Here is a 24,331-nt window from a genome sequence, read left to right as displayed (position 1 = left end):
CAGGGGAGGCTTTTTCAGGCACAGTCCCCACTAGGAAAAGCAGCAGGCAAGAGGGTAGGTGATGCCTCGCATGTCTCTCCCTTTAATGACCAACTCATCCCGCATCGAACCCAGCTGCCCTCTCCCAGGGTCACTGGTCCTTCTCCTGAACATGCCCTGTTTTCTCCTCTTTCTCCATCCAAGGCCAGCTCACTCACTTCTCCCCTAGAGCCTCACTACCTTCTCTTTTCCTCTGCAGAGATGGCTCCGAAGTCAAAAAAGAAGGGGCACCCCGGGAGGGAGCAGAAGAAGGTACATGGGCTCAGGGGCATACTCCATTAGGTGGGACATTGGGTCTGGCCTTGGCCGATTCTGCCTGGCTGACGTCAGCCTGTCTGTCTCTCTGTCTGCAGCACCATCACCACCACCATCAGCAGATGCAGCAGGCCCCGGCTCCTGTGTCCCAGCAGCCGCCCCCACCTCCCCAGCAGCCCCCACCGCCTCCACCTCCGCAGCAGCAACAGCAGCCGCCACCCCCGCCTCCCCCACCCTCCATGCCGCAGCAGGCAGCCCCAGCGATGAAGTCCTCGCCCCCACCCTTTATTGCCACCCAGGTGCCCGTCCTGGAGCCCCAGCTCCCAGGCAGCGTCTTTGACCCCATCGGCCACTTCACCCAGCCCATCCTGCACCTGCCGCAGCCTGAGATGCCCCCTCACCTGCCCCAGCCGCCTGAGCACAGCACTCCACCCCATCTCAACCAGCACGCAGTGGTCTCTCCTCCAGGTGAGCCATGGCCTGCCTTAGTGTGGGCTGAGACCCTTTTCCTCCTAGGTTCTCCCATGTGGTACCTGAGCACTGTGGCTGGGCGGCCTCTTAGCCTCAGCTGCTCTAGTTTCTAGTAGGCAGGTCCACAGCTTCTCAGGGCCATCTTGGAAGTTAAAGGAGATGCCCTAAGACAGGTCCTGCGTGGAGTTATTAACATGTTGCTTCAGAAGATTTTTGTTTTTGTTTTAAACACCTGAGGCCATTTGCATAACAATCTAGAAGGTTTTGACTCAGTTCTCCTGCTGGGCCAGGCATCTTTTAGATGAGAAAAGCTGGGACCCCTCTGCAGCTTTTCTCATCAGGGGTTGGGGCATGCACTCATGCTGATGGGATTCCTCCCATGGAGCCTGGACAGCATGCACCTGGGGGATGTGGGGACAGGGCCACCTTACTGGGGCCTGGGGAACAGCTGGGCAAGTGAGTGACAGAGCTCTGCACTGAGGCCTTAAGGGCCATTGTGAGCATTGGGAGTAGGAGCTGTGGCACAGAGCCTAGGGCAGGATGACACTGCCCTAGAGCCCTCTCCGAAAGCTGCTTCCGTTCTGGAGTTTGTGGGATGCCACAGTTGTTGGGGAGGGAGTGCCAGTTGGAGGGAGGCTAGTAGGAGGCCACTGGAGTCCAGATGAGGTCAGGATGGAGCAGAAAGGCCAGGCTAGGGTCACAGGTGCTCAGGCCTCACTGCCTTGGTTTTGTGTCCTTCCAGCTTTGCACAATGCACTGCCCCAGCAGCCATCACGGCCCAGCAACCGAGCTGCTGCCCTGCCTCCTAAGCCCGCCCGGCCTCCAGCCGTGTCACCAGCCTTGACCCAGCCACCTCTGCTTCCACAGCCCCCTATGGCCCAGCCCCCTCAAGTGCTGCTGGAGGATGAAGAGCCACCTGCCCCACCCCTCACCTCCATGCAGATGCAGCTGTACCTGCAGCAGCTGCAGAAGGTGCAGCCCCCTACACCACTACTCCCTTCCGTGAAGGTGCAGTCCCAGCCCCCACCCCCCCTACCGCCCCCACCCCACCCCTCTGTGCAGCAGCAGCTACAGCAGCAGCCACCACCACCACCCCCACCCCAGCCCCAGCCCCCACCCCAACAGCAGCATCAGCCCCCTCCACGGCCCGTGCACTTGCAGCCCATGCAGTTCTCCACCCACATCCAACAGCCCCCCCCACCCCAGGGCCAGCAGCCCCCCCACCCTCCACCGGGCCAGCAGCCACCCCCGCCGCAGCCTGCCAAGCCTCAGCAAGTCATCCAGCAGCACCATCACTCACCCCGACACCACAAGTCAGACCCCTATTCAACTGGTAAGTAGTCTGCACCCATGGTGTCTAGGGAGGCTGATGCTGGGCCTGTAGTTTTGTCCTCAGGGAGCTGGAAGAGTTAACTCATGCTTCAGGTTGCAGTAGGTTCAGAGCTGAGCCTCAAAGGCTCTGGCTGGTTGGAGGGGAACCTGGAAGGGTCGTTGGTGCTTCCTGCTATATGTTTATCAAGTGTCTGTCTTGCTTGTGAGCCAAGATGACCCAGAAGCAGGCCCCTCTTGCCCCTCTCCCACAGTCAGGAGCATGACAGTGCTAGGTGACTCCTCACTAGGTGGGGAAGCTAGGAGCCCAGGCAAGGCACCTGATCCACTTCTGGGGGTCATGGTATGCTTCCAGGAGGTGATGATTACAGATAGGCAGCAGCCAATGTAGAAAGCAAGGTGAGGAATAAGGTTCAGGGGGAGCCAGAACCATGATGGGGAGCTCAGAGCCTGCCTGGGAGGCTCATCCCCTGCTCCCAGCCTCCAGCCCAGTCCAGGCCACCCTTTTCTCATCAACAGCATTGGTCAAGCCATGCCCTCTCGTCTTTCCTGGGCACTTGTTTAAATGTCAGTAACCAAAATGTTCTGGCTGACTCTGGCAGGGGAACATTCCGGTCAGTGCCTCCTGATGTGGTGCTGCAGGGTCAGGGTGGAGGGTCCTGGCCTCAGCAATATAGATGTGCCATCTGTCTTGGGAGTACCAGGTGTGATGGGTGCAGGCTGGGCATGGTGGCTCATGCCCAGAATCCCAGTACTTTGGGAGGCCAAGGTGGGTGGATGACGAGGTCAGGAGTTCATGACCAGACTGACCAAGATGGTGGAACCCTGTCTCTGCTAAAAATACAAACATTAGCCGGGCACAGTGGCAGGCACCTATAGTTCCCGCTACTTGGGAGGCTGAGGTAGGAGCATCGCTTGAACCTGGGCATCAGAGGTTGCAGTGAGCCGAGATCGTGCCACTGCACTCCAGCCTGGGTGACAGAATGAGACTCCATCTCAAAAAAAAAAAAATGCTGCCAGGTGCCAAGTGGATTGCTGCATGCCCTGAGCCAAGAACAGCTGTCTGTCCTCCCTGGGAAATACTGGTGTTGGGCCTGCTGGCTGTGCCTGTTCTCACACAAAGCAGGGTTAATCTCCTGTTGGGGGTGATGAACAGGAGATGCAAGGCATTTTGAAGAGCCAGGCTTAGGGTGCACCGTGCGCCTATAGGGACTGAGGCAGGTCTCCTCCATCCAGCTCTGCTTTAGGCCCCAGCCCCGACACAAGCCCCAGCAGGCTAGAATGGAGCATCAGGACCAATGTGGGTTGGGATCCTGCCGGGACCTTTGGGCCAAAAGGCAAGTTGTTAGACTCCCAAAGAGACTTAACAGGCATCCCTCGGCCCACACCTAGCTTTCAGGAGCCATCCCTGAGCCACCCTCTGAACCCACCAGGCAGGTGGTTTTTATAAACCACAGCCTCCAGAGCCTACTGTTGCCCAGATCAGCCTCAACAGGTGCTACTGAAGGCACTTTGCTAGATGGGTGGGAAGCTGCTGCAGTTGAATGTCTGTGGATCCCTGGCAGGCTGGGCCTGGGGCCCTCCAGCAGTACATGGGGATGGCAGTGCCCAGAGTGGTTCTGTTGTGCTAGAATTGGAGGAGACATCAACACCAGGAAAACCAGCCACACAGAGCAGGGGACCACAAGGACAGGGTGGGCCTGGACACCATATGGGCTCCAGCAGGCTCCAAGATGTCTTCTGGCATTAGAAGTGGGTCCAGCCTCTAGAGAGGCTGTGGAGGGTCCACCACACCTGGGGCATTATGGTCTGCTCCAGGCCTATGAAAATAGGTGCTTCCAGCCAGCAGGGCTCATGGAAATCCCAAGGGTATCTGTGCTGGCAGACAATGGAAGGAAATAGGTGTGAGGCCAGGCTGGGAGCAGCTTTGCAGAGAGGCAACCTTCTTGTGGACAGTGTGGCTTATCCTAAGCTAGAGCTAGTCAAGGGGTGGCCCCTTGCCTGCAGGGATTCCAGCAGACGGAGGCCATTTGTTGGATGGTCAGGACTCGGCTCCTCCAGCTCACAGTCCTGAGGTGCTGGCTCACTGTGATTCAGGGCCCAGTAGTCCCTATGTCTGCTGGATCCCTCCCAGCCTTGGTTTGGATGCAGGTGGCAAGCTGGCCCATTTCCTAAAAGAGACAGCTCCAAGCCCTGTTTTGCCTGCTCCCCACTTGGCCTAGTTAGAGGCCAGTTCCAGGTTTCCCCCTTCCGTGGGGCATGCAGGCTGAGTGGGGAATAGGACCATGGGGAGGGTCCTGAGGTTCCCCACCCCCAAGACTGGGTTCTTCATCCCCTGTAATCATCCAGGTGGGCCAGGCTAGTTGGCGGGAACCCAGGCTGAACTCTGTGGGGTTAAAAAGTATTAGGGCCTAGGCCCTGCTAAGCCCACATGTGTCAGGATCTGAGTGTTCTACAGTGTCCCGGGTGGTTCTGATACACACAGGAGGTTTAAACACCAGGCCTGGTGCCATAGGGCTACAGAAAGCCCTGCTGCACACTGAGTTTGAGGATATGACTTAGGTCCCATGTGCAGGGGGACACGGGGCACTCAGCTTTTTGGGGGAGGGGTCATGTCCTCACCAGTCCCAGTCACTTGCATGGGTCTTCACTCTTTTTGAGCTGGGCTGATGGACCCTTGCCCCTGGCCCTGAGCAGCCACATGCAGGTTCTTCATCCAGCCCATCTTTTCCTTCCCGACAATTCTCTCAAGGCCCAAGTGGCCCAGGGGCGGCAGCTCTAAGCCAGCCCCGTAACACATTCCTTGTTCCCTCTCCTAGGTCATCTCCGCGAAGCCCCCTCCCCGCTTATGATACATTCCCCCCAGATGTCACAGTTCCAGAGCCTGACCCATCAGTCTCCACCCCAGCAAAATGTCCAGCCTAAGAAGCAGGTAACGGGCAGGGCTGGACCACAGCCCCCAGAGCCAGGCGTGGGCCGGGGCCAGGGACGCCTGCCCACCTCACCAGCTGCTGTGCCTGTGCCATCCCAGGAGCTGCGTGCGGCCTCCGTGGTCCAGCCCCAGCCCCTGGTGGTGGTGAAGGAGGAGAAGATCCACTCACCCATCATCCGCAGCGAGCCCTTCAGCCCCTCGCTGCGGCCGGAGCCCCCCAAGCATTCGGAGAGCATCAAGGCCCCGGTCCACCTGCCACAGCGTGAGTGCTGCCCTCTCCGCCCACAGCCAGGGCTCAGGTCCCCAGGCCCATGTTGGACGTGACCTCGCTGTGGGGCTGGTGGACCGTGCCCCGCCGGGGTGAGGTGGGCCTGGGCCTACCGGCTGTGTTTATGTTCCAGGGCCAGAGATGAAGCCTGTGGATGTCGGACGACCTGTGATCCGGCCCCCTGAGCAGAACGCACCACCACCGGGGGCCCCTGACAAGGACAAACAGAAACAGGAGCCAAAGACTCCAGTTGCCCCCAAAAAGGTCGGGAAAGGAGGCCCATGGGTGCCATTTGCCCCTTGACCCTGGAGGGTGCTATGCTGGGCATGTCCCCTGCCATGCCCCTTGCCATGCCCTTTGGACACAGCAGGCCCCTCACCCACCCCAATCTCTCGGTTCTGCAGGACCTAAAAATCAAGAACATGGGTTCCTGGGCCAGCCTAGTGCAGAAGCATCCGACCACCCCCTCCTCTACCGCCAAGTCATCCAGCGACAGCTTCGAGCAGTTCCGCCGCGCTGCTCGGGAGAAGGAGGAACGTGAGAAGGCCCTGAAGGCTCAGGCTGAGCACGCTGAGAAGGAAAAGGAGCGGCTGCGGCAGGAGCGCATGAGGTGGGCGAAGGCTCTGGGCAGGGTGTGGGGACTCCTGGGGCCACACAGGTCCCCAGGCTGACCAGGACCCTTTGCCCAGGAGCCGAGAGGACGAGGATGCGCTGGAGCAGGCCCGGCGGGCCCATGAGGAGGCACGCCGGCGACAGGAGCAGCAGCAGCAACAGCAGCAACGCCAGGAGCAGCAGCAGCAGCAGCAGCAACAACAAGTAGCTGCAGTGGCTGCCGCTGCCACCCCACAGGCCCAGAGCTCCCAGCCCCAGTCCATGCTGGACCAGCAGAGGGAGTTGGCTCGGAAGCGGGAGCAGGAGCGAAGACGCCGGGAAGCCGTGAGTCTGGGGGTCCGGTGGGGACCCCTGTGTAAGGGTTAGCCCCTGGGGAAGCTGGGAAGTGGGGACTAGAGCCCTGACAGGGAGGGTAGTGGGGAAGCCCAGGCCCTGCAGGTCGGCATGCAGTCCTCTGGGCTTAGGTGTTAGGGGCCTGAGTGCTATATCGGGGTGGTGCTGTGAGGGGTCAGCCCTGGGGAGGGCTTGGAACTTCGGAGTGGCTAGGTTATCCTCCTGACTCCTTCCTTTCTCCTCCAGATGGCAGCTACCATTGACATGAATTTCCAGAGTGATCTATTGTCAATATTTGAAGAAAATCTTTTCTGAGCGCACCTAGGTGGCTTCTGACTTTGATTTTCTGGCAAAACGTTGACTTTCCATAGTGTTAGGGGTGGCGGTGGAGGTAGGAGCAGTGGCCAGGGGACATCTCCGGGCCTGGCCCTCCTGCATGCTATGCCCGGGGCTGGCCTGACGGGCAGCTGAGGATCGCAGAGCCTGTCTGCCTTACGGACAGCCGGACAGACGTCCTGCCACCCACTCCGCACAGGACGTCCGCTCAGCGCACGCCTCGTTACGAGCAAGTGCCGGCTGGACCCAAGCCCTGCATCCCCACATGCGGGGCAGAGGCCCTTCTCTCCGCCAGATGTCTACACAGTATACACAGGACATCGTTGCTGTCGCCACCGTGACTGGTTTTCTGTCCCCAAGAACCTGACATTCGTGACGTCCTGCCCGCCAGGAGTCCTTCCCCACACCCCAGCCATCGCCGCCCGCTCCCAGGAGGCCAGGGCAGGCCCGAGTGGGCTGGAGGTGGGTGAGGCCAGCCCACCCCTTCGCTGGCACTGACTTTGCCTTGAACAGACCCCCCCGACCCTCCCCCACAAGCCTTTAATCGAGAGCCGCTCTCTGTAAGTGTTTGCTTGTGCAAAAGGGAATAGTGCCGTGGAGGTGTGTGTGTCCATGGCATCCGGAGCGAGGCGGCTGTCCCATGTGGGCAGGCCTCGCCCGGAGAGTGAGGCCACCAACCAAAGTCAGTTCCTTCCCACCTGTGTTTCTGGTTTTGTTTTGTTTTGTTTGTTTGTTTTTTTCCTATATATATTTTTTGTTGAATTCTATTTTATTTTTAATTATCTCTTCTCCAGACACATGGCACTGCTTATCTCTGAAATGGTGTGATCGTCTCCTCATTGAGCGGCGGCTGCCACCGCGCTGTGGGTAGTGTGTGACCGTGGCTGTACTGTATAGTGAACATAGTTGGCATATCTTTGAAGTTTGTTCGTGACTCCACCAAACTGGTGTAAAAAAGAAAAAAAGCTCAAAAAAATCCACAAAAAAGACAAAACACAAAAAAATCCTGCCTATATTTTACTCGGTTTCAAACTTCGTCTATTTTTAATTATAAAACCAGAAAGCTGCAATTTATTTTCCTTCCCCTCCTCCCACCTCACCCCTCATTTGTTGGCTTTTTTTTTAATGTCAGATCTGTTTTGAGGTTTTTGTTTTGTTTCGTTTTGTTTTGTTTTTTAAACTGATAAAGGAAGGGCCAAGGGACAAGGTGGGCACCAGGCCCCAGGGGCGCCACAGACTGAGGCAAAGATTCCCTCACCTGGTGCCCAGCCCTGACTAGCGGCCACTCGCTCCTGCCCATGCTTTTTTTTTTTTTTAAATAATTGGAGCCCTTGGTGAGGTTACGTGTGCCATGAGAACCCACTCTACACCACGACACTGGTGCCTCAGTGTTGGCCAAACTCTGGAGTCACTGACTGGTTTGACTTTCATACGGTGAATATGCATTTGGTCTGTACTGATCATGGAATAAACACATCTCTCTTTTTTAATGCTGGCGTCTCCCTGACATTTCTTTGTGAACCAGTTGTTGCCTAGGCTAGGCCCAGGGGCCCCCCCTGGACCCCGGACCACCTCTGTACAAGAACTATCACCAGGAATTAGCCCCTCTCCTGTGGCCTATCCCTGCCTGCCCTGGACAGGAGCCACGCAGGCTCATAGCAGCCACTTCAAGCCGAAGCTGTGACCCGAGCCAGGTACTCATCCTTGTGGACCCTGGCCAAGATGGAGGGCATGCTCCAGCAGAACCCTGGCCAAACTCCAGACAGTATTCTTCCCCTGCACTCTCCTTCATCCCATCCCCCACTCACCAAAGGACTTGGGCAACTTCTTCCACCTTGCCTGCCTCTACCTAACTCCTTTCATTTAAGCTCAGGGTTAATCAGATATTCTAGAGAAATCTACATTCCCCCCCCGACCATTAGAATCCTCACCCTGCCATGCACATACACACACATGCACACATATTCCTGCCCAAGAAAGCCCACAGGTAGCTGCCCTCCCTGTGTGCCCACCTAGGCCCACATGCCCCAGCCACGAGGCACGGGTGATGCCCAACAAGAGCCCCTAAGATGTAAGATAAAAGTATATAATGTATATGTATGCAGAGACAAACTGAAACATTTCTAGCACTGTTTATTAACCTACATCCCCACTTTTCGACCTGAAAGGTCCTTTTTTGTCTTTGGATCTGCCAAACCTCCCTTTGAGGGTATTATTTAGGCATCCAGCCAGAGCGCCCACCTCCCTTCCTTAACGTCCCTGCCCACCCAGGCACTTCCTCAAAGACCTCTGTGCCACTTCAAGTGTGACGTATTTAGGTTCTTCGAGGTTTTTTCCATCTCATCCCATCCCCTTATTTTTGTTCCTGGTTTTGTTCAGACACTTTCCCAGTGATAGTTTTGGCTACACCTTCCTGCTGAAGATTTAACTCTGTCATGGCCTTCTCCACACCTCCCTGATGGGTGTCTCTCTAACTGGGTTGTAATTAGAACTGGGATCTATTTAGTTTCTCCAGCCATTTCCCAATCCTTCCCACAGTACTAGGAACTTTTAGTCCTATACCAGAGTAAGAGGTGTGTACAAGCCCCTACTGTACTGTATGCACGGATCGCTTGGCCAATAATTATGTCAGTGAATCTGAGACTTGTATTAAACACTTTAGACATTTGTAGAAGGGAATTCAGACTTTTCACTTATATATACGAAAGGTTCTTTTTTTTTGTGCAGTTCTCATTGCAAAAATAAACATTTGTACTGAATATAAAGTTACTCATCTGTGATGGCTGCCGTCTTTTTGTTTGAGGGTAGACATGGGAGGAGTGGGGAGGTGAGGGTGTGGGTCAGTCAGTGATGTGTAGCAGAGGAAGAAGGGAGGGTCCTCAGGTGCCCACCAGTCATGCGGCCAGATTAGTGGAGTCAGGAGAGATCCTGGGAACATCAAATTATCATAATTGACTTAATGGAAGGTGTAAAATAAACAAAAGCTGGCCAGGTGTGGTGGCTCATGCCTATAATCCCAGCACTTTGGGAGGCAAAGGCGGGTGGATCACGAGGTCAAGAGATCAAGACCATCCTGGCCAACATGGTGAAACCCCATCTCTACTTAAAAAAAAAATTTAGCTGAGCATGGTGGTGTGTGCCTGTAGTCCCAGGTACTTGGGAGGCTGAGGCAGGAGCATTGCTTGAACCTGGGAGGCAGAGGTTGCAGTGAGCCAAGCTTGTGCCACTGCACTCCAGCCTGGCACCTGGTGACAGAGTGAGACTGTCAAAAAAAAAAAAAAAAGCTGCCAGGTGTGGTGACTAACACCTGTAATCCCAGCACTTTGGGAGGCCAAGGTGGGTGGATTGCTGGAGTATCCCTTAGAGACTAGCCTGGCCAACATGGTGAAACCCCATCTCTACTAAAAAATACAAAAAAATCAGCCAGCTGTGGTGGTGCATACCTGTAGTCCTAGCTACTCCGGAAGCTGAGGCAGGAGAATAACTTGAACCTTGGAGGCAGAGGTTGAGTGAGTCGAGATCGCACCACTGCACTCCAGCTTGCGCAACATGGTGGAGACTCCCATCTCAAAAAATAAAAGAAAAACCAAAGCTATGATACAGGCTAATCACACAACAAAAGAAAGGTAGTGGTTAAGTAGTCAAGGGAAAACAAAACTTTGTACACTTATGGGCAACGTAATCACAGACGTCTACTCAGCTCTGAGATGCATTGTTTACTGAGGCAGAACATAATCCACTATTCACCTTTAAGTAGCAACTTCATGGACTTAATTATGATCCCAGGACAGTAAAATGTTGAGCAGCTTTGACAGCACAAAGGTATATGGACAAAAAGTAAGAGGTGGAGTTTTTTAAAGGAAGCTAATAGAGAAAAAGCATGTCTCATGCTGGGGTAGTGACGTGACCAAGTCTGTGGCCAATGTCACAAATTGGTTAAGTCAAGAAACAGAGGCCAGGCATGGTGGCTCACACTTGTAATCACACTTTGGAAGGCCGAGGCTGGAGGATTGTTTGAGGCCAGGAGTTTGAGAACAGCCTAGACAACATAGCAGATCGTCTCTATTAAACGTTTCTGAAAAATTAGCAGTGTGGCGGCACAGACCTGTAGTCCCAAATATAGGTTTGAGCCTAGGAGTTCGAGGCTGCAGTGAGCTATGATTGAGATTCCCATCTGAAAAAAGAAAAAGCTAAAAATGTTCCAACGGCTGCTTCCAGGAAGAAGGGGAGGTGTAGCCACAGATAGCTGCCTTTTTCCCTAGTCTTTGTGGATGGCTGTTTAACAAGATGTATGGTTTCAGGCAAATGACTTCATCCTCGAAATTCAGGTTCATGTTCTGTATTACAGTGATGTGATACTACTACTTACATTTAATAGGGTTGCTATACAGGGTAAGTGATGGGTGTCCCTAAAATGTTCAAGGATACCGGGAGAAGGTTGCAAAATAGGAGGAAGAAGCTGGCTTCTTGCAGGGACAGCAGGGCCGCAGGGCTCTGTGACTCTAGGCCCCATCACACCCGGCCCTGTCCCTCTTCCTCTTTCGGCTAGAACCCTAGTCACTCAATAGGCCGGGTCCTCCTGGGGAAACCAGGCAGGCCCTCTAGGAAACAGGGTATCTCCGCCTCCTCTGCCCGCTCTAGCAGCCTGGGCCTCAACACCTGTCGATTGGCTCCCGGGCCAGGACCTGTCGCTTGGACATCAGTGGCCGCCGCCGTCCAATCACAGACGTACAGGGGTGGGCCGGCTGGTCTGTTGGGCCAACAGGAGGACGGCGCTGGGCCGAGGCCGCGGACCCGCCGTTGGAACCAGAGCTGGGTAAAGTCAGTGCTTCTAGGTCTTTGGAGCCAGACCAAGGGGTAGGGAGCACCTGGCGGGTAGCGCCCGGGCCTCCCGAAGCCTCCTCGGTCTGCTAACACCGCCCGCGCCTCCCTTCTAGTCCTAGACCTGGCATTGCCTGTCCCTCTTCTTCCGCTTCCGGGCCCGCCCGACCCGCCATATTAGGTTCCCACCCTGCTCTCGGCCTCATAGGCCTCCAGGCCGACCCTCAGCTCATTGGCCCAGGCTCCCGCCTTCTCCGCCCAATGTTAGGCCTCACTTCCTCTAGGCTCCACCCTCTCCCCGCCTACCCGCGTAAGCCACGCCTACCACTTCAACTCTTCCCTCTTTTCTGGCTTGTAGGCCACACCTGCTCTGCATATGCCCGTCCCTCACTCCAGGTGCCGCCCACTTGACACAGGACCCCTCCCCAAGGTTTGTCTGGACTCGGAATTGCCTTTTTTTTTTTTTTTGAGACGGAGTTTCGCTCTTGTTGCCCAGGCTGGGGTGCAATGGCGCGATCTCAGCTACTGCAACCTCTACCTCCCAGATTCAAGCTATTCTCCTGCCTCAGCCTCCCAAGTAGCTGGGATTACAGGAGCCTGCCACCACACCCGGCTAATTTTTGTATTTTTAGTAGAAACGGGGTTTCACCATCTTGGCCAGGCTGGTCTCAAACTCCTGACCTCAGGTGATCCGCCCGCCTCGGCCTCCCACAGTATCGGAATCACAGGCGTGAGCCCACGCGCCGGGCCCGGAATTGCCTTCTTTAGACCCTCACCCACCTACTGCGGAGTCCCGCTGGGCCCCGCCCAAATCCTAAGCACCGCCCAAGCCCATCTAGGCGGCGCTCATTTCTTTCCCCCCTTTCCAACCCCTCCCTCTCCAGCTCTCGCACCCTAGCCTTGTTTCCCGCCCCTGTCGCGCCCAGGTGTTTACCTGGCACTCAGGTGAGTCGTGCTCTCCTGAGCTGCCGGTCTTTTCTCTCATCGCGTCCCACAAGCCCCGACGGGACGGAGGGGCGTCAGGCCAAAGGCGATGGGCTCCTGAGCCCTGACACCGCCTCGCCGCTGCTGCAGGTGTCCCCGGCCAGCAGCAAAGCTGTGGTCCCGGAGCGCGGCGACATGCCCGAGCTGGTGGTGACCGCGCTGCTGGCGCCATCGCGCCTGTCACTGAAGCTGCTGCGCGCCTTCATGTGGAGCCTCGTGTTCTCGGCGGCGCTGGTGGCCGCGGCGGTCTACGGCTGCATCGCGCTCACGCACGTGCTGTGCCGGCCCCGGCGCGGCTGCTGCGGACGCCGCCGAAGCGCGCCCCCCGCCTGCCTGAGCGACCCCTCGCTGGGCGAGCACGGCTTCCTGAACCTCGAGGTGAGAGCACGGGGGCGCCATCCGGGCTTCAGGGTTGCGTGGCGTCGAGGCTGTTCAAGCCTTGGGAGGGAGGCTTCCCCAGGCTTCAGGCCGTGCCCTCCCCCTAGAGCTCGGGCCTGCGTCTGCACTATGTCTCAGCTGGACGAGGCAACGGACCCCTCATGCTGTTTCTGCACGGCTTCCCTGAGAACTGGTACGTCTGGGACCCAGGGGCCTTGGGGTGCACGGGTCTTAGGGGCAGGTGGAGCCCCGGCTCCCTTGAGGGAGGGAGAGGGCTGCGTAGATCGGGACAGGCTGAACGTAGAGGAGGACACGGGTACTGAGCCAGCGTACCTAGGATCTCTAGGACCTGAAGGGATGGGACAAAGGGGTATTGAGGCTAATGAAGGCTCCCTGGATTCAGTGTGTAGCTGGCTTCAGCCTCAGCCTCTCCCTCTGCCTGGGATTCCCCATCCTCCTTTTAGGGAAAGTTTAGAGCAGGAAGGAGGGGTTGTCAATGGTCCCTGATGGGCGTAGGGTGCAGGTACAACCTGAAGGCCCTGACTCAATCTCCCTCCCTGGCCTGCCTGGCAGGTTCTCCTGGCGTTTCCAGCTCCGGGAGTTCCAGAGCCGCTTCCACGTTGTGGCTGTGGACTTGCGAGGCTATGGCCCTTCAGATGCACCTGGAGATGTGGACTGCTACACGACTGACCTGCTGCTGGCGGACATCAAGGATGTCATCCTAGGCTTGGGTGCAGACAAACCCCCATCCTGGGCGTGGCCTCCCTCATCCTACACATCACACTTACCCCGCTTTGTCCTTGCTGGGACCGACTTCCCCCAGCCCTGCTTCAGCCCTACCTGCCACCTCATTGATATCAGCTCGTTGGATTCCCACAGGTTACTCCAAGTGTGTACTTGTGGCCCACGACTGGGGTGCCCTCCTTGCCTGGAATTTCTCCATCTACTACCCATCCCTGGTCGAGCGGATGGTTATGGTCGCTGGTGCCCCTATGTCGGTGTACCAAGGTGTGTGTGAGAGACTGGGATGCTGGGATGTACTTGTGTGCAAGGGGGCAGGGGCGTGTATCTGTGTTTGCAATTCTGTGTATACCTGTCAACACATCAGGGGCAGTCATCCCTGGTCTCTTCCCTTGTGAAACTCCTCATTCAGGAATTAATGACATGCCAGGCTCAGTGCTTCACACCTGTAAACAGCCTCTGGGAGGCTGAGGTGGGAGGATCACTCGGGGCCATGAGTTCAAGACCAGTCTGGTCAACATAGCAAGACCCAACCTCTCTCTACAAAATTTTTTTTTAATTAGCCAGGCATTGGTGGTGCATGCCTGTAGTCCCAGCTACTCGGGAGGCTGATGTGAGAGGATTGCTTTTGCCCTGGAGTTTGAGGCTGTAGTGAGCTATGATCACACCACTGCACTCCAGCCTGGGTGATGACAGAGCAAACCTATCTCAAAAATAAATAAATAGGCCTGGCATGGTGGCTCATGCCCGTAATCCCAGCACTTTGGGAGGCCAAGGTGGGCAGATCACCTGAGGTTGGGAGTTCGAGACCAGCCTGACCAACATGGAGAAACCCCATCTCTACTAAAAATACAAAATCACCCAGGCATGGTGGTGCATGCCTGTAATCCCAGGTACTGGGGAGGCTGACACAGGAGAATCTCTTGAACTCAGGAGGCGGAGGTTGCAGTGAGCTGAGATCGCCCCATCGCACTCCCGCCTGGGCAATGAGAGAGAAACTACGTCTCAAAAAAATAAATACATAAAATATGGCTAGGCATGGTGGCTCACACTTGTAATCCCAGCACTTTGGGAGGCCGAGGCTGGTGAATTGCTTGAGGCCAGGAGTTCAACACAGCCTGGCCATCATGGCGAAACCCTGTCTCTACTAAAAATACAAAAAAATTAGCCAAGCATGGTGGTGCATGCCTGTAGTCCCAGCTACTCAGGAGGCTGAGGCAAGAGAATCACTTGAACCTAAGAGGCGGAGGTTGCAGTGAGCCAAGATCACACCACTGCACTCCAGCCCAGATAACAGAGTGAGACTCTGTCTCAAAAATAAAATAAAATAGGTCAGGTATGGTGGCTCACACCTGTAATCCCAGCACTTTGGGAGGCTGAGGCAGGTGGATCATGAGGTCAGGAGTTCAAAACCAGCCTGGCCAAGTTGGTAAAACCCTGTCTCTACTGAAAATACAAAACACAAAAAATTAGCCAGACACGGTGGCAGGCGCCTGTAGTCCCAGCTACTCAGGAGGCTGAGGCAGGAGAATTGCTTGAACTCTGGGAGTGGAGGTTGCAGTGAGCCGAGATCATGCCATTGCACTCTAGCCTGGATGACAGAGTGAGACTTTGTCTCAAAAAATAAAAAACAGATAAAAATCAATGACAATAAGGAGTAATCCACATGCTTTCTAAGCACTTGTAGTAACGAGGAACGTATACACAGTAACCTACTTAAGGGTACTGGGCTTATGAAATGTTTTTATTTTGTTTTATTTTGAGACAGAGTCTTGCTCTGTTGCCTAGGGTGGAGTGCAATGGCACTATCTCGGCTCACTGCAACCTCCACCTTCTGGGTTCAAGCGATTCTCCTGCCTCAGCTTCTCCAGTAGCTGGGATTACAGGTGCCCGCCATCACGCCAGCTAATTTTTGTATTTTTAGTAGAGATGGGGTTTCACCATGTTGGCCAGGCTGGTCTTGAACTCCTGACCTTGTGATCTGCCTGCGTCAGTCTCCCAAAGTGCTGAGATTACAGTCATGAGCCACCACACCCGGCCAAAAGTTTTATTATCCCCATGTTCTAGCTGGAGGAAACAGGCTGCGGAGGTTAATAATGTCTGTCATATAATCTGATGTTAATACGCAGTGTTATGGTCATAACTATGCTCTCTCTTGTTGTTTTCTTTCCTTTTTTTTGTGTGTGAGACTGTATCTTACTCTGTCATCCAGGCTGGAGTGCAGTGGTGCAGGGTTGGCTCACTGCAACCTTTGCCTCCCGGGTTCAAGTGACTCTCCTTCCTCAGACTCCAGAGTAGTGGGGACTACAGACATGCGCCATCACGCCCAGCTAATTTTTGTATTTTTAGTAGAGACAGGGTTTCACTATATTGGCCAGGTTGGTCTATAACTCCTGACCTCAGGTGATTCACCTGCCTTGGCCTCCCAAAGGGCTGGGATTATAGGAGTGAGCCACCGAACCTGACCTGTCATTGTTTACTTGTCTGTCTCCCTAGCTAGACTGTCAGCTCCCTGAGGGCAGGGAGTTTTTTGTTTTTGGGTTTTTTTTTTTTTCTTTGAGACAGTCTTGCTTTGTGGCCCAGGCTGGAGTGCCATGCTGCAATCAGAGCTCACTGCAGCCTCAGACTCCTGGGCTCCAGCAGTCCTCCCATTTCAGCTTCCCAAGTAGCTGGGACTATAGGCACACATCGCCACATCCTGCTATTTTTTTAAAAATTTATTTTTTGTAGAAAGAGGGGTGTTATTAAGTTGCCTAGGATGAATAGGGTGTTTTGTCTGCCTCATTCACTACTGTGTCTAGAACAAGGCCTGGCACACAGTAGTTGCTCAATAAATGTTAGCTGAATAAGGCAGAGGAAAGGCATCCTGCAGGGAATGCACACCAGTGGATATGGGGGTTCCTGGGAGATGCCCCCATTCTGTGAATAGTGACACATGGCGGGAGAGAATGTAGCTGGTGCCCAGTCTGGGAGGGGTGTCTAGTACCTTCACAGACTCAAGCAGGCAGCAGTGGCATTCCTGAATCCTGTGTGCATGACCTGGGTGTGTGTAGGGGTGCAGGTGTGTGGGGCCACCCCAGGAGCAGGCCTCACATACTCTGCCGTTAACCTCCTGTTATCTGCATGTATCTGGGAGTCTATACAGTGTCCACACACAGGTGGACTCTTGAATCGCTCTCCCCTAACCCTCCCACCCCAGACTACTCCATGCGCCACCTTGGCCAGTTCTTCCGTTCCAACTACATGTTCCTGTTCCAGCTCCCCTGGCTGCCGGAGAAGTTGCTGTCTATGTCTGACTTCCAGGTACAGACAGTGTGGGTTGAGGGCAGGGAAGGAAGCAGGTTGGGGGTGGGCGGGCTGGGCACTGAAGCCAGAGTCCTGCTGTGTACCCAGATTCTGAAGACCACCCTCACCCACCGCAAGATAGGCATCCCATGCTTGAGCCCCAGCGAGCTTGAGGCCTTCCTTTATCACTTCTCACAGCCTGGTGGTCTCATCGGGCCCATCAACTACTACCGAAACCTCTTCAGGTGAGATCAGACACCAGGCATAAGCTCAGGAGATTTGCAGGGCAGACAGGTGGGAGGTAGCCATCCTTCTGCCTGTCTGTCTTTTCTGGCCACAGGAACTTTCCCCTGGAACCCCAGGAGCTGGCCACACCCACATTGCTGCTGTGGGGGGAGAAGGACATTTACTTTGAGTTGGGGCTGGTGGAAGCCATCGGCAGCCGCTTTGTGCCAGGCCGGTTGGAGGCTCACATCCTGCCAGGCGCAGGGCATTGGATCCCACAGAGCCACCCTCAGGAGATGCACCAGTACATGTGGGCTTTCTTACAAGACCTGCTGGACTAGCGGCCCTTGCTGACCTGCCCGGGAGGCACAGATACTCAGGAAGAAACACACCCTCGTCATCTGCGTGTACCTGGGAGTCCATAGAATGTCCATACATAGGTGGACTCTTGAATCGCTCATAGGCATGGGATTCCTGGATCTCACACAAGTGTACCTATGGGTGCTTTGGGACACACCAACCCCTGTGCTCACACGCAGGCATGGATGAGTGCATGTGTGACAAGCTCTGACCCTGGGTATGCCTCTCCTCCAGTGGAGCCAGATGCCAGGACCAAGTGTCCCACCTCTCCCCTCCCTGGGGCCTCACTCTACTCCTTGCCAAAGTCAGTCCCTGGAATAACTGCACAAACCTTAAACCCTGACCTTCCTGTCCCTGCCTTCCACCTCCTGCCTGGGTTTTCAGCTCAGTGCTACTCTAAATACGATCCTGCTGGGCACATTTGGCTACTTCAACTTAAAGGTATATTAATAGAAATGAAATACAATGAAAATGCTCTGCTCAGTCACACCTACTGTATTTCTTTTCTTTCTTTTTTTTTTAACTTGAGACGGAGTCTCGCTCTGTCACCCAGGCTGGATGGAGTGCAGTGGTGCAATCTCGGCTCACTGCAACTTCCACCTCCTGGGTTCAAGCAATTCTTGTGTCTCTGCCTCCCAAGTAGCTGAGACTACAGGCATGTCACCATGCCTGACTAATTTTTGTATTTTCAGTAGAGATGAGGTTTCACCATGTTGACCAGGCTGGTATCGAACTGCTGACCTCAAATGATCCGCCCACCTTGGCCCCTCACAGTGCTGGGATTACAGGCAGGAGCCATTGTGCTTGGCCACACCAGCTGTATTTGAAGTGCTTGATTGCCACATCAGTGAAGAATGTTCTGTTAGGCAGAGCTGATGAGGGTAATCCTAGCCTAAGAGCTGGGGGGGCCTCCCTGTCTGGCTCCTGACAACCTCCCCAAGGACAGACCCTCATCAGCAGGCAGGTGGATGTGCAGATTCCTCTCCAGCCAGTCCCAGGGGAACTCCCACAATCCCCTTTCCTTACCCACCCGCCATGACCCAAGGCCTGGTCAGGTCAACTTCTCTCGCCGGGGCTGGCCTGCTCCAGATCCCTGGGAAAACAACTTTTGGGTCTGTTAGAGCAGGCGATTCTGGATTGGGGGCAGGAAGGGACCAGGTCCCAGAACAGCCATCTGGGATATGAGGCCTGCCTCTCCAGCTCCTGGAAACTTCTGCTCCAAATTAGCCAGTTTCTGCTAACTCTGGAGCCCTCTGGGGTGGGGGTGGGGATTACTAGTGTAAGGTGGGCCACCCAGCCCCAGGCTAATCATAGTATTAGCTTGTATCTCCCTGGCTTTTGCCTAACTTTTTGGGGACATTGCTGTCATCACCTGTACCATGAAGACTGAGGGGCCCTAAGAAATACATTCTTCTGTCTCTGAGATGGGCCTGCCTGCTGGTCATCCCCCTCTGCCCTCCTGTCCCCAGCACAACACGCTTTTACTCAACATAGATACCACGAAGTGTTCTTGGTCCTAGGGACACAGCGTGAGCCAGAAAGAGTTTAAGGAGGAGAGAGCTGACAGGGATCAGGGAAGGCTTCTCTGAAGACCCACAGGTGGGACCCAGCTGAGAGATGCACTGTTTTGTTGTTTTGAGACAGGGTCTCGCTCTGTTGCCCAAGCTGGGGTGCAGTGGTGTGATCTTGGCTCACAGCAGCCTCGACCTCCCGGGCTCAATCAATCCTCCTGCTTCGGCCTCCCAAGTAGCTGCGACGATAGGGACACACCACCATGCCAGGCTAATTTTTCAAAAAATTCTTTTTGAGAATGGAGTCTTGCTCTGTTGCCCAGGCTAGAGTGCAGTGGCTCACTGCAACCTCCACCTCCTGGGTTCAAGCGATTCTCCTGTCTCAGCCTCCCCAGTAGCTAGGACTATCGGCATGCTCCACCACGCCTGGCTAATTTTTGTATTTTTAGTAGAGATGGAGTTTTACCATGTTGGCCAAGTTGATCTCGAACTCCTGACCTCAAGGAATCCGCCTGCCTTGGCCTCCCAAAATTTGTTTTATAGAGACAGAGGTCTCACTATGTTGCCCAGGCTGGTCTCAAATTCCTGGGCTCAAGTGATCCTCCCACCTCAGCCTTCCAAAGTGCTGGGACTTCAGGCACGAGCCACCGCGCCCATCTTGGGATGCACTTTTTTGGGGGAGTGGGAAGCAGTGACTAGGCAGGTCCCAGGCTGGAAGAACCTCGGGTCACTGGAGTCACAACACGCAGGCCACGGGTTTGCTAACAGAGTGAGTAAGGAGGCTTCAGAGAAGAGGCCACACAGCCAGAACCGCCCGGGACTGCCAGGAGCTTGGATTCGGTTCTCAAGCGGAGCCGGGGAGGTTTTTCAGCAGGGGAGGGACATGTCTTGCATTTTGAAGAGCTCCCTGTGGCGGTTTGACAGCCCCACGGAAGAGTGCGAGCGCCGAGGCCTGCAGCGGGCTGCGTGCGGCCACAGCACAGGGCGGTCCTACTGTCCCGACCGAGCAGGGACCCCCGGGGCCTGGCCCAACCCGGGGCCCCCTGCCAGTGTAGGAGCAAAGTCCCCCGCCCCAGGGAGGCGAGGAGACGGGCGGGAGGAGGAGGGAACCCTTGAGACGCGGGGCCCCGAGACTTCCGAGCCCGCGGCGGAGATTTGGGGCGAGGAGGTCGGCGGACTGGACCAGGACGGTGTCCAGGGGGCGGTAGGTCCGGCGACGGTTGCCAGGGTGACGGGGGACGGGTTGATGGTTGACCGGAACGGGTAGCGGTTGTCCGGGTGACCGGAGGGGCCCAGGCAAAGGCTGACGGGAGGCCTGGGACAGTTGCCCGGGCGACAGGGGTCCGCTGACGGTTGCTAGGACGACGGAAAGGCGCCTACTTCCGCCTCCGCGGCTGCGGGAGGGCGTGAGGGAGGCGGGGTCTTCTGAAGGCGATCCCGTCGATTGGGCAGATTCCTGGCGAATGAGCCAATAGAAACTCGTGTGTCGTCATAGACCCGCCTCCCCCTGCCTGAGCCAATCCCGGCGCGTTTCCCCCCCCCTCCCCCCGGCTCAAGGCCTTAGCGCGCGCAACTTTTCGGGCGGGAGCTGGGACCTCGCGGGATCAGGCTGGGGTTCCTTCCAAGATCGGCCAGTCTGTCTCTCTGCCTCCAGACCACTTTCCATCACTCACTCACTCACTCAGAGAGCTGCATTGGTGGTTCAGTAGTAGAATTCTCACTACCCATTCATTCATTCATTCGTCTGTCCCTGCCACCAGTTCCAGGAGAGGTGGTGGAAGACAAAGCCCGGCTCAGACACTGCCTGAAGGGTGTGGTCAGGCCCGGGCAGAAAGAGCAACTGGGAGGAGCACTTACCTGGGGGAGGGAGGGAAGGCTCCTTGGAGGAAGCAGTCTTGGAGCTGAACTTTGCAAAGCTGGGCTCCGACCCACAGAAGCCACCCACGCAGGGATGATTTAGCGTTTCCGTGAGACTGGGAGGAAGGTTTGGGATAGGAAGACGTGGGACTGTAAAAGGCTTCCCAGGCCACCAAGGGAGGGTCTCGGACAGATCTGTGTGTCTGGAATGTTACTTGAGGGGTGGTGAAAAGGCCGGACCAGAGAGGCAGACGGAGGGTGGGGAGGCCTCAGAGGGGGAATGGGCGTGGTCCAGGCAGTGGAGAAACACACTCAAATCCAGGCATTGAAAGAGGACCAGATACGCTGAGAAGGTACTGAGGCAGGTTTGGGATATATTCAGTCTGATGGGGCTGGATCCCGGGGTGGGGACCTAGAAGCATATTATGGGCTAAAGACAAAAATAGCCCAGCATCCCAGCACTTTGGGAGGCCCAGGTGGGTGGATCACGAGGTTAGAAGTTCGAGACCAGCCTGGCAAATATGGTGAAACTCCCATTTCTACTAAAGACACAAAAAATTAGCTGGGTGTGGTGGCGGACACCTGTAATCCCAGCTACTCGGGAGACTGAGGCAAGAGAATCTCTTGAACCTGGGAGACAGAGGTGGCAGTGAGCCAAGATTTCGCCATTGCACTCCAGCCTGGGTGACAGGGTGAGACTCCGTTTAAATAAAAAAGCCCAGCAGGCCGGGCGCGGTGGCTCAAGCCTGTTATCCCAGCACTTTGGGAGGCCGAGGCGGGTGGATCACGAGGTCAACAGATTGAGACCATGCTGGTCAACATGGTGAAACCCCGTCTCTACTAAAAATACAAACAATTAGCTGGGCATGATGGCGCGTGCCTGTAATCCCAGCTACTCCGGAGGCTGAGGCAGGAGAATTGCCTGAACCCAGGAGGTGGAGGTTGGGGTGAGCCGCCACACCATTGCACTCCAGCCTGGGTAACAAGAGCGAAACTCCATCTCAAAAAAAAAAAAAGCCCAGCAAGAATCGATGTATTGTGGAGCAGAGAGGCTCTGAAGCTGGGAGCCAGGGTGAAGTCTCCCTAGAGCAAAGTGGAGAACAAGACTCGAGACTGACTCCTGAGGGCCCCCAACACCTCAGAGACAGGCACAGGAGTGAGGCCACAAAGATAGGAGGTGAACCAGGCAAATGTGATGCCCCAGGAATGGAGGAGGGAGGAGTGTTAGGGAATAGGGATGTAGTTCCTGGAGTCAAAAGCCCCTGAGAAGGCCGGGCGCGGTGGCTCACGCCCGTAATCCCGGCACTTTGGGAGGCCAAGGCAAGTGGATCACCTGAGGTCAGGAGATCGAGACCATCCTGGCCAACATGGTGAAACCCTGTCTCTACTAAAAATACAAAAATTAGCTGGGCATGGTGGCCTGTGCCTGTAATCCCAGCTACTCGGGAGGCTGAGGCAGGAGAATTGCTTGAACCAAGGAGTTGGAGGTTGCAGTAAGCTGAGATCTCACCATTGCACTCCAGCCTGGGCGACACAGGGAGACTCCATCTAAAAGAAAAAAAAAAAAAGGCCGGGTGTGGTGGCTCACACCTGGAATCCCAGCATTTTGGGAGGCCGAGGTGGGTAGGTCATGAAGTCAACAGATCGAGACCATCCTGGCCAACATGGTGAAACCCCGTCTCTACTAAAAATACAAAAGTTAGCTGGGCAGGGTGACACATGCCTGTAGTCCCAGCTACTCGGGAGGCTGAGGAAGGAGAATTGCTTAAACCTGGGAGGCGGAGGTTGCAGTGAGCAGAGATCGTGCCACTGCACTCCAACCTGGCACCTGGCGATGGAACGTGAGACTCTGTCTCAAAAAAAGAAAAAAAGAAAAAAAAAATGCCAGGCACGGTGGCTCACAGCTGTAATCATAGCACTTTGGGAGGCCAAGGCAGGCAGATCAGGAGTTCAAGACCAGCCTGGCCAAATGAAACCCTGTCTCTACTAAAAATACAGCTGAGCATGGTGGTGCATGCCTGTAATGGCAGCTACTCGGGAGGCTAAGGCAGAATTGCTTGAACCAGGACCAGGGAAATGGAGGTTGCAGTGAACCAAGATCACGCAGTGAACCGAGATCACGCCACTGCACTCCAGCCTGGGATACAGAGCAAGACTCCATCTCTAAAATAAATAAATAAAATAAATGAGTGAGTTCTCTTCCCTCCACTTCCTTTTCTTCTCCATCAGTTCTCACACACCTCCCTTGGGAAGCCCTAACACCCCCAGTCTTTTCCTCTGACCTAGCCCCTGATTCTGTAGAGGCTGACTCTGTCTGTGTCCGTACAGGGGGGCTCAGGAGATCTCGAGGGCTGGCCCTAGACACGATTAGGTCTCAATTTATTCATTCATTCAGTTGACAATGCTTTCAGTTACTGTGCATCAAGCTCTGTGCTGGATGTTGGGGACTCCGCACTAAGCAAGACAGTTGCCCACCTATCTTGGAATCTGATGGGCGAGCCGGGCAGGATTACGGGGAGTCATCAGAGCCCTGATGGACGCTGTGTGAAGCCCCAGGAAAGGCTCCCTGGGAGAAAAGAATGTTAGACTTTGCAAAGTGATTCTTTTCGACCAGGCGTGGTGGCTCATGTGTGTAATCTCAGAACTCTGGGAGGCCAAGGCAGATGAATCATTTGAGGTTAGGAGTTCAAGACCAGCCTGGCCAACATGGGGAAACCTTATCTCTACTAAAAATACAAAAGCTAGCCAGGCATGGTGACGGGTGCCTGCAATCCCAGCTACTTGGGAGGCTGAGGCAGGAGAATCGCTTGAACCCAGGAGGCGGAGGCTAAAGTGAGTCGAGATCACACTGTTGCACTCCAGCCTGGGTGACAAGAGTGAAACTCTGTTTCAAAAATATTATCTGGATATGGTGGTGTGCATCTGTAGTCCCAGCTACTTGGGAGGCTGAGGCATGAGAGTCACTGGAAATCTAGGAGGTGGAGGTTGCAGTGAGCTGAGATTGTACCATTGCACTCCAGCCTGGGCGACAGAGCTAGACTCTGCCTCCACAAAACCAAAAAAACACAAAGTGATTGTTCTAAATTTTCTAAACTAAGTCAGATCAGCTTCTTGTGCTAAAGCCCTCCAGTGGCTTCACTGTGCTTAGGCTAGAATCCCAGACCCGCTGGCCCCTTGGGAGTGAGCCCCACCCTCTTCCCTGATCTCCCCACCTATGCTCATTCTGCACCCAGCACCCAGGCTTCCTCGATGTTCCTCTCACCTATGCGTCCTTCCTCCTCTGGGCCTTTGCACTTGCTGTTCCCTCTGCCTAGAACACCCACCCCTTAACCCCCTGCCCCGCTGTTTGCCTTGCAGGCTCCTCTCCTCCTTTAGGTGACCTCCCCCTCTCTCCTTCCCATTTAACTATCTTGTTTCAATGGTTCTGTTTGGGTTTTGGTTTTTTCCTTTCCTTTTCTTTTCTTTTGATATGGAGTCTCCCTCTGTCATCAGGCTGGAGTGTGGTGGCACGATCTCGTCTCACGGCAATCTTCACCTCCCAGGTTCAAGCGATTCTCCTGCCTCAGCCTCCCGAATAGCTGGGATTACAGGTGT

General features: G+C 55.2%; 3 protein-coding genes and 1 long non-coding RNA gene across 16 annotated transcripts in view; 3 read left to right on the top strand and 1 right to left on the bottom strand.

The window, feature by feature from the left end:
* BRD4 (bromodomain containing 4) overlaps positions 1-8,065 on the top strand; it is a 96,158-nt gene extending 88,093 nt beyond the window's left edge. For 5 of the 8 annotated variants that reach the window (XM_078358978.1, XM_035285992.3, XM_035285995.3 and 2 more), the window contains 8 exons: positions 239-291; positions 393-762; positions 1,508-2,098; positions 4,914-5,288; positions 5,428-5,558; positions 5,699-5,904; positions 5,984-6,230; positions 6,486-8,065. In XM_078358978.1, the coding sequence (XP_078215104.1) occupies positions 239-291; positions 393-762; positions 1,508-2,098; positions 4,914-5,288; positions 5,428-5,558; positions 5,699-5,904; positions 5,984-6,230; positions 6,486-6,554 (2,042 nt within the window). In that variant the 3' untranslated portion in view covers positions 6,555-8,065. The remainder of the gene's footprint in view (positions 1-238; positions 292-392; positions 763-1,507; positions 2,099-4,913; positions 5,289-5,427; positions 5,559-5,698; positions 5,905-5,983; positions 6,231-6,485) is intronic. The other 3 variants (XM_078358979.1, XM_035285993.3, XR_004738243.3) reach the window with 2 other exon arrangements.
* LOC118150236 (uncharacterized) lies at positions 7,844-12,565 on the bottom strand. 2 transcript variants are annotated; one of them, XR_004738246.3, is made up of 3 exons: positions 12,331-12,565; positions 10,019-10,141; positions 7,844-9,503 (listed from the first exon to the last, which is right to left on the bottom strand). It is a non-coding gene; the product is annotated as an uncharacterized LOC118150236 (long non-coding RNA). The 2 variants fall into 2 exon arrangements; XR_008478728.2 differs by lacking the exon at positions 12,331-12,565 and adding an exon at positions 10,945-11,594.
* On the top strand, positions 11,339-17,856 carry EPHX3 (epoxide hydrolase 3). 4 transcript variants are annotated; one of them, XM_078358994.1, is made up of 9 exons: positions 11,339-11,826; positions 12,281-12,341; positions 12,471-12,758; positions 12,866-12,951; positions 13,332-13,489; positions 13,638-13,766; positions 16,699-16,802; positions 16,893-17,029; positions 17,125-17,856. In XM_078358994.1, the coding sequence occupies exons 3-9, from the start codon at positions 12,516-12,518 to the stop codon at positions 17,348-17,350; spliced, it is 1,083 nt and encodes a 360-aa protein (XP_078215120.1). In that variant the 5' UTR covers positions 11,339-11,826; positions 12,281-12,341; positions 12,471-12,515; the 3' UTR covers positions 17,351-17,856. The 4 variants fall into 4 exon arrangements, with proteins under 4 accessions (XP_078215120.1, XP_078215118.1, XP_017822907.2 ...); XM_078358992.1 differs by lacking the exon at positions 12,281-12,341 and having other exon boundaries at positions 11,339-11,391; XM_017967418.5 differs by lacking the exon at positions 12,281-12,341.
* Positions 17,857-19,824: 1,968 nt separating this feature from the next.
* The window catches only part of NOTCH3 (notch receptor 3), a 56,036-nt gene continuing 51,529 nt past the window's right edge, over positions 19,825-24,331 (top strand). For both annotated transcript variants that reach the window (XM_078358965.1, XM_078358964.1), the window contains exon 1: positions 19,825-20,084. The gene's annotated coding sequence lies outside the window, so the exon portion shown is untranslated. The remainder of the gene's footprint in view (positions 20,085-24,331) is intronic.

The sequence above is a fragment of the Callithrix jacchus genome, chromosome 22, assembly GCF_049354715.1.
Source record: "Callithrix jacchus isolate 240 chromosome 22, calJac240_pri, whole genome shotgun sequence".
Taxonomy (NCBI): Eukaryota; Metazoa; Chordata; class Mammalia; order Primates; family Cebidae; genus Callithrix; species Callithrix jacchus.
Note: the sequence above shows the minus strand (reverse complement) of the source record. Positions and strands in the feature narration are given on the sequence as shown.

Coding starts and splice junctions, on each gene's coding strand:
- EPHX3 (XM_017967418.5), top strand. CDS start 11,773: ATGCCCGTCCCTCACTCCAGGTGCCGCCCACTTGACACAGGACCCCTC. Junction 13,490..13,637: donor GGATGTCATCCTAGGCTTGG/GTGCAGACAAAC, acceptor GGATTCCCACAG/GTTACTCCAAGTGTGTACTT. Junction 13,767..16,698: donor CCCTATGTCGGTGTACCAAG/GTGTGTGTGAGA, acceptor CTCCCACCCCAG/ACTACTCCATGCGCCACCTT.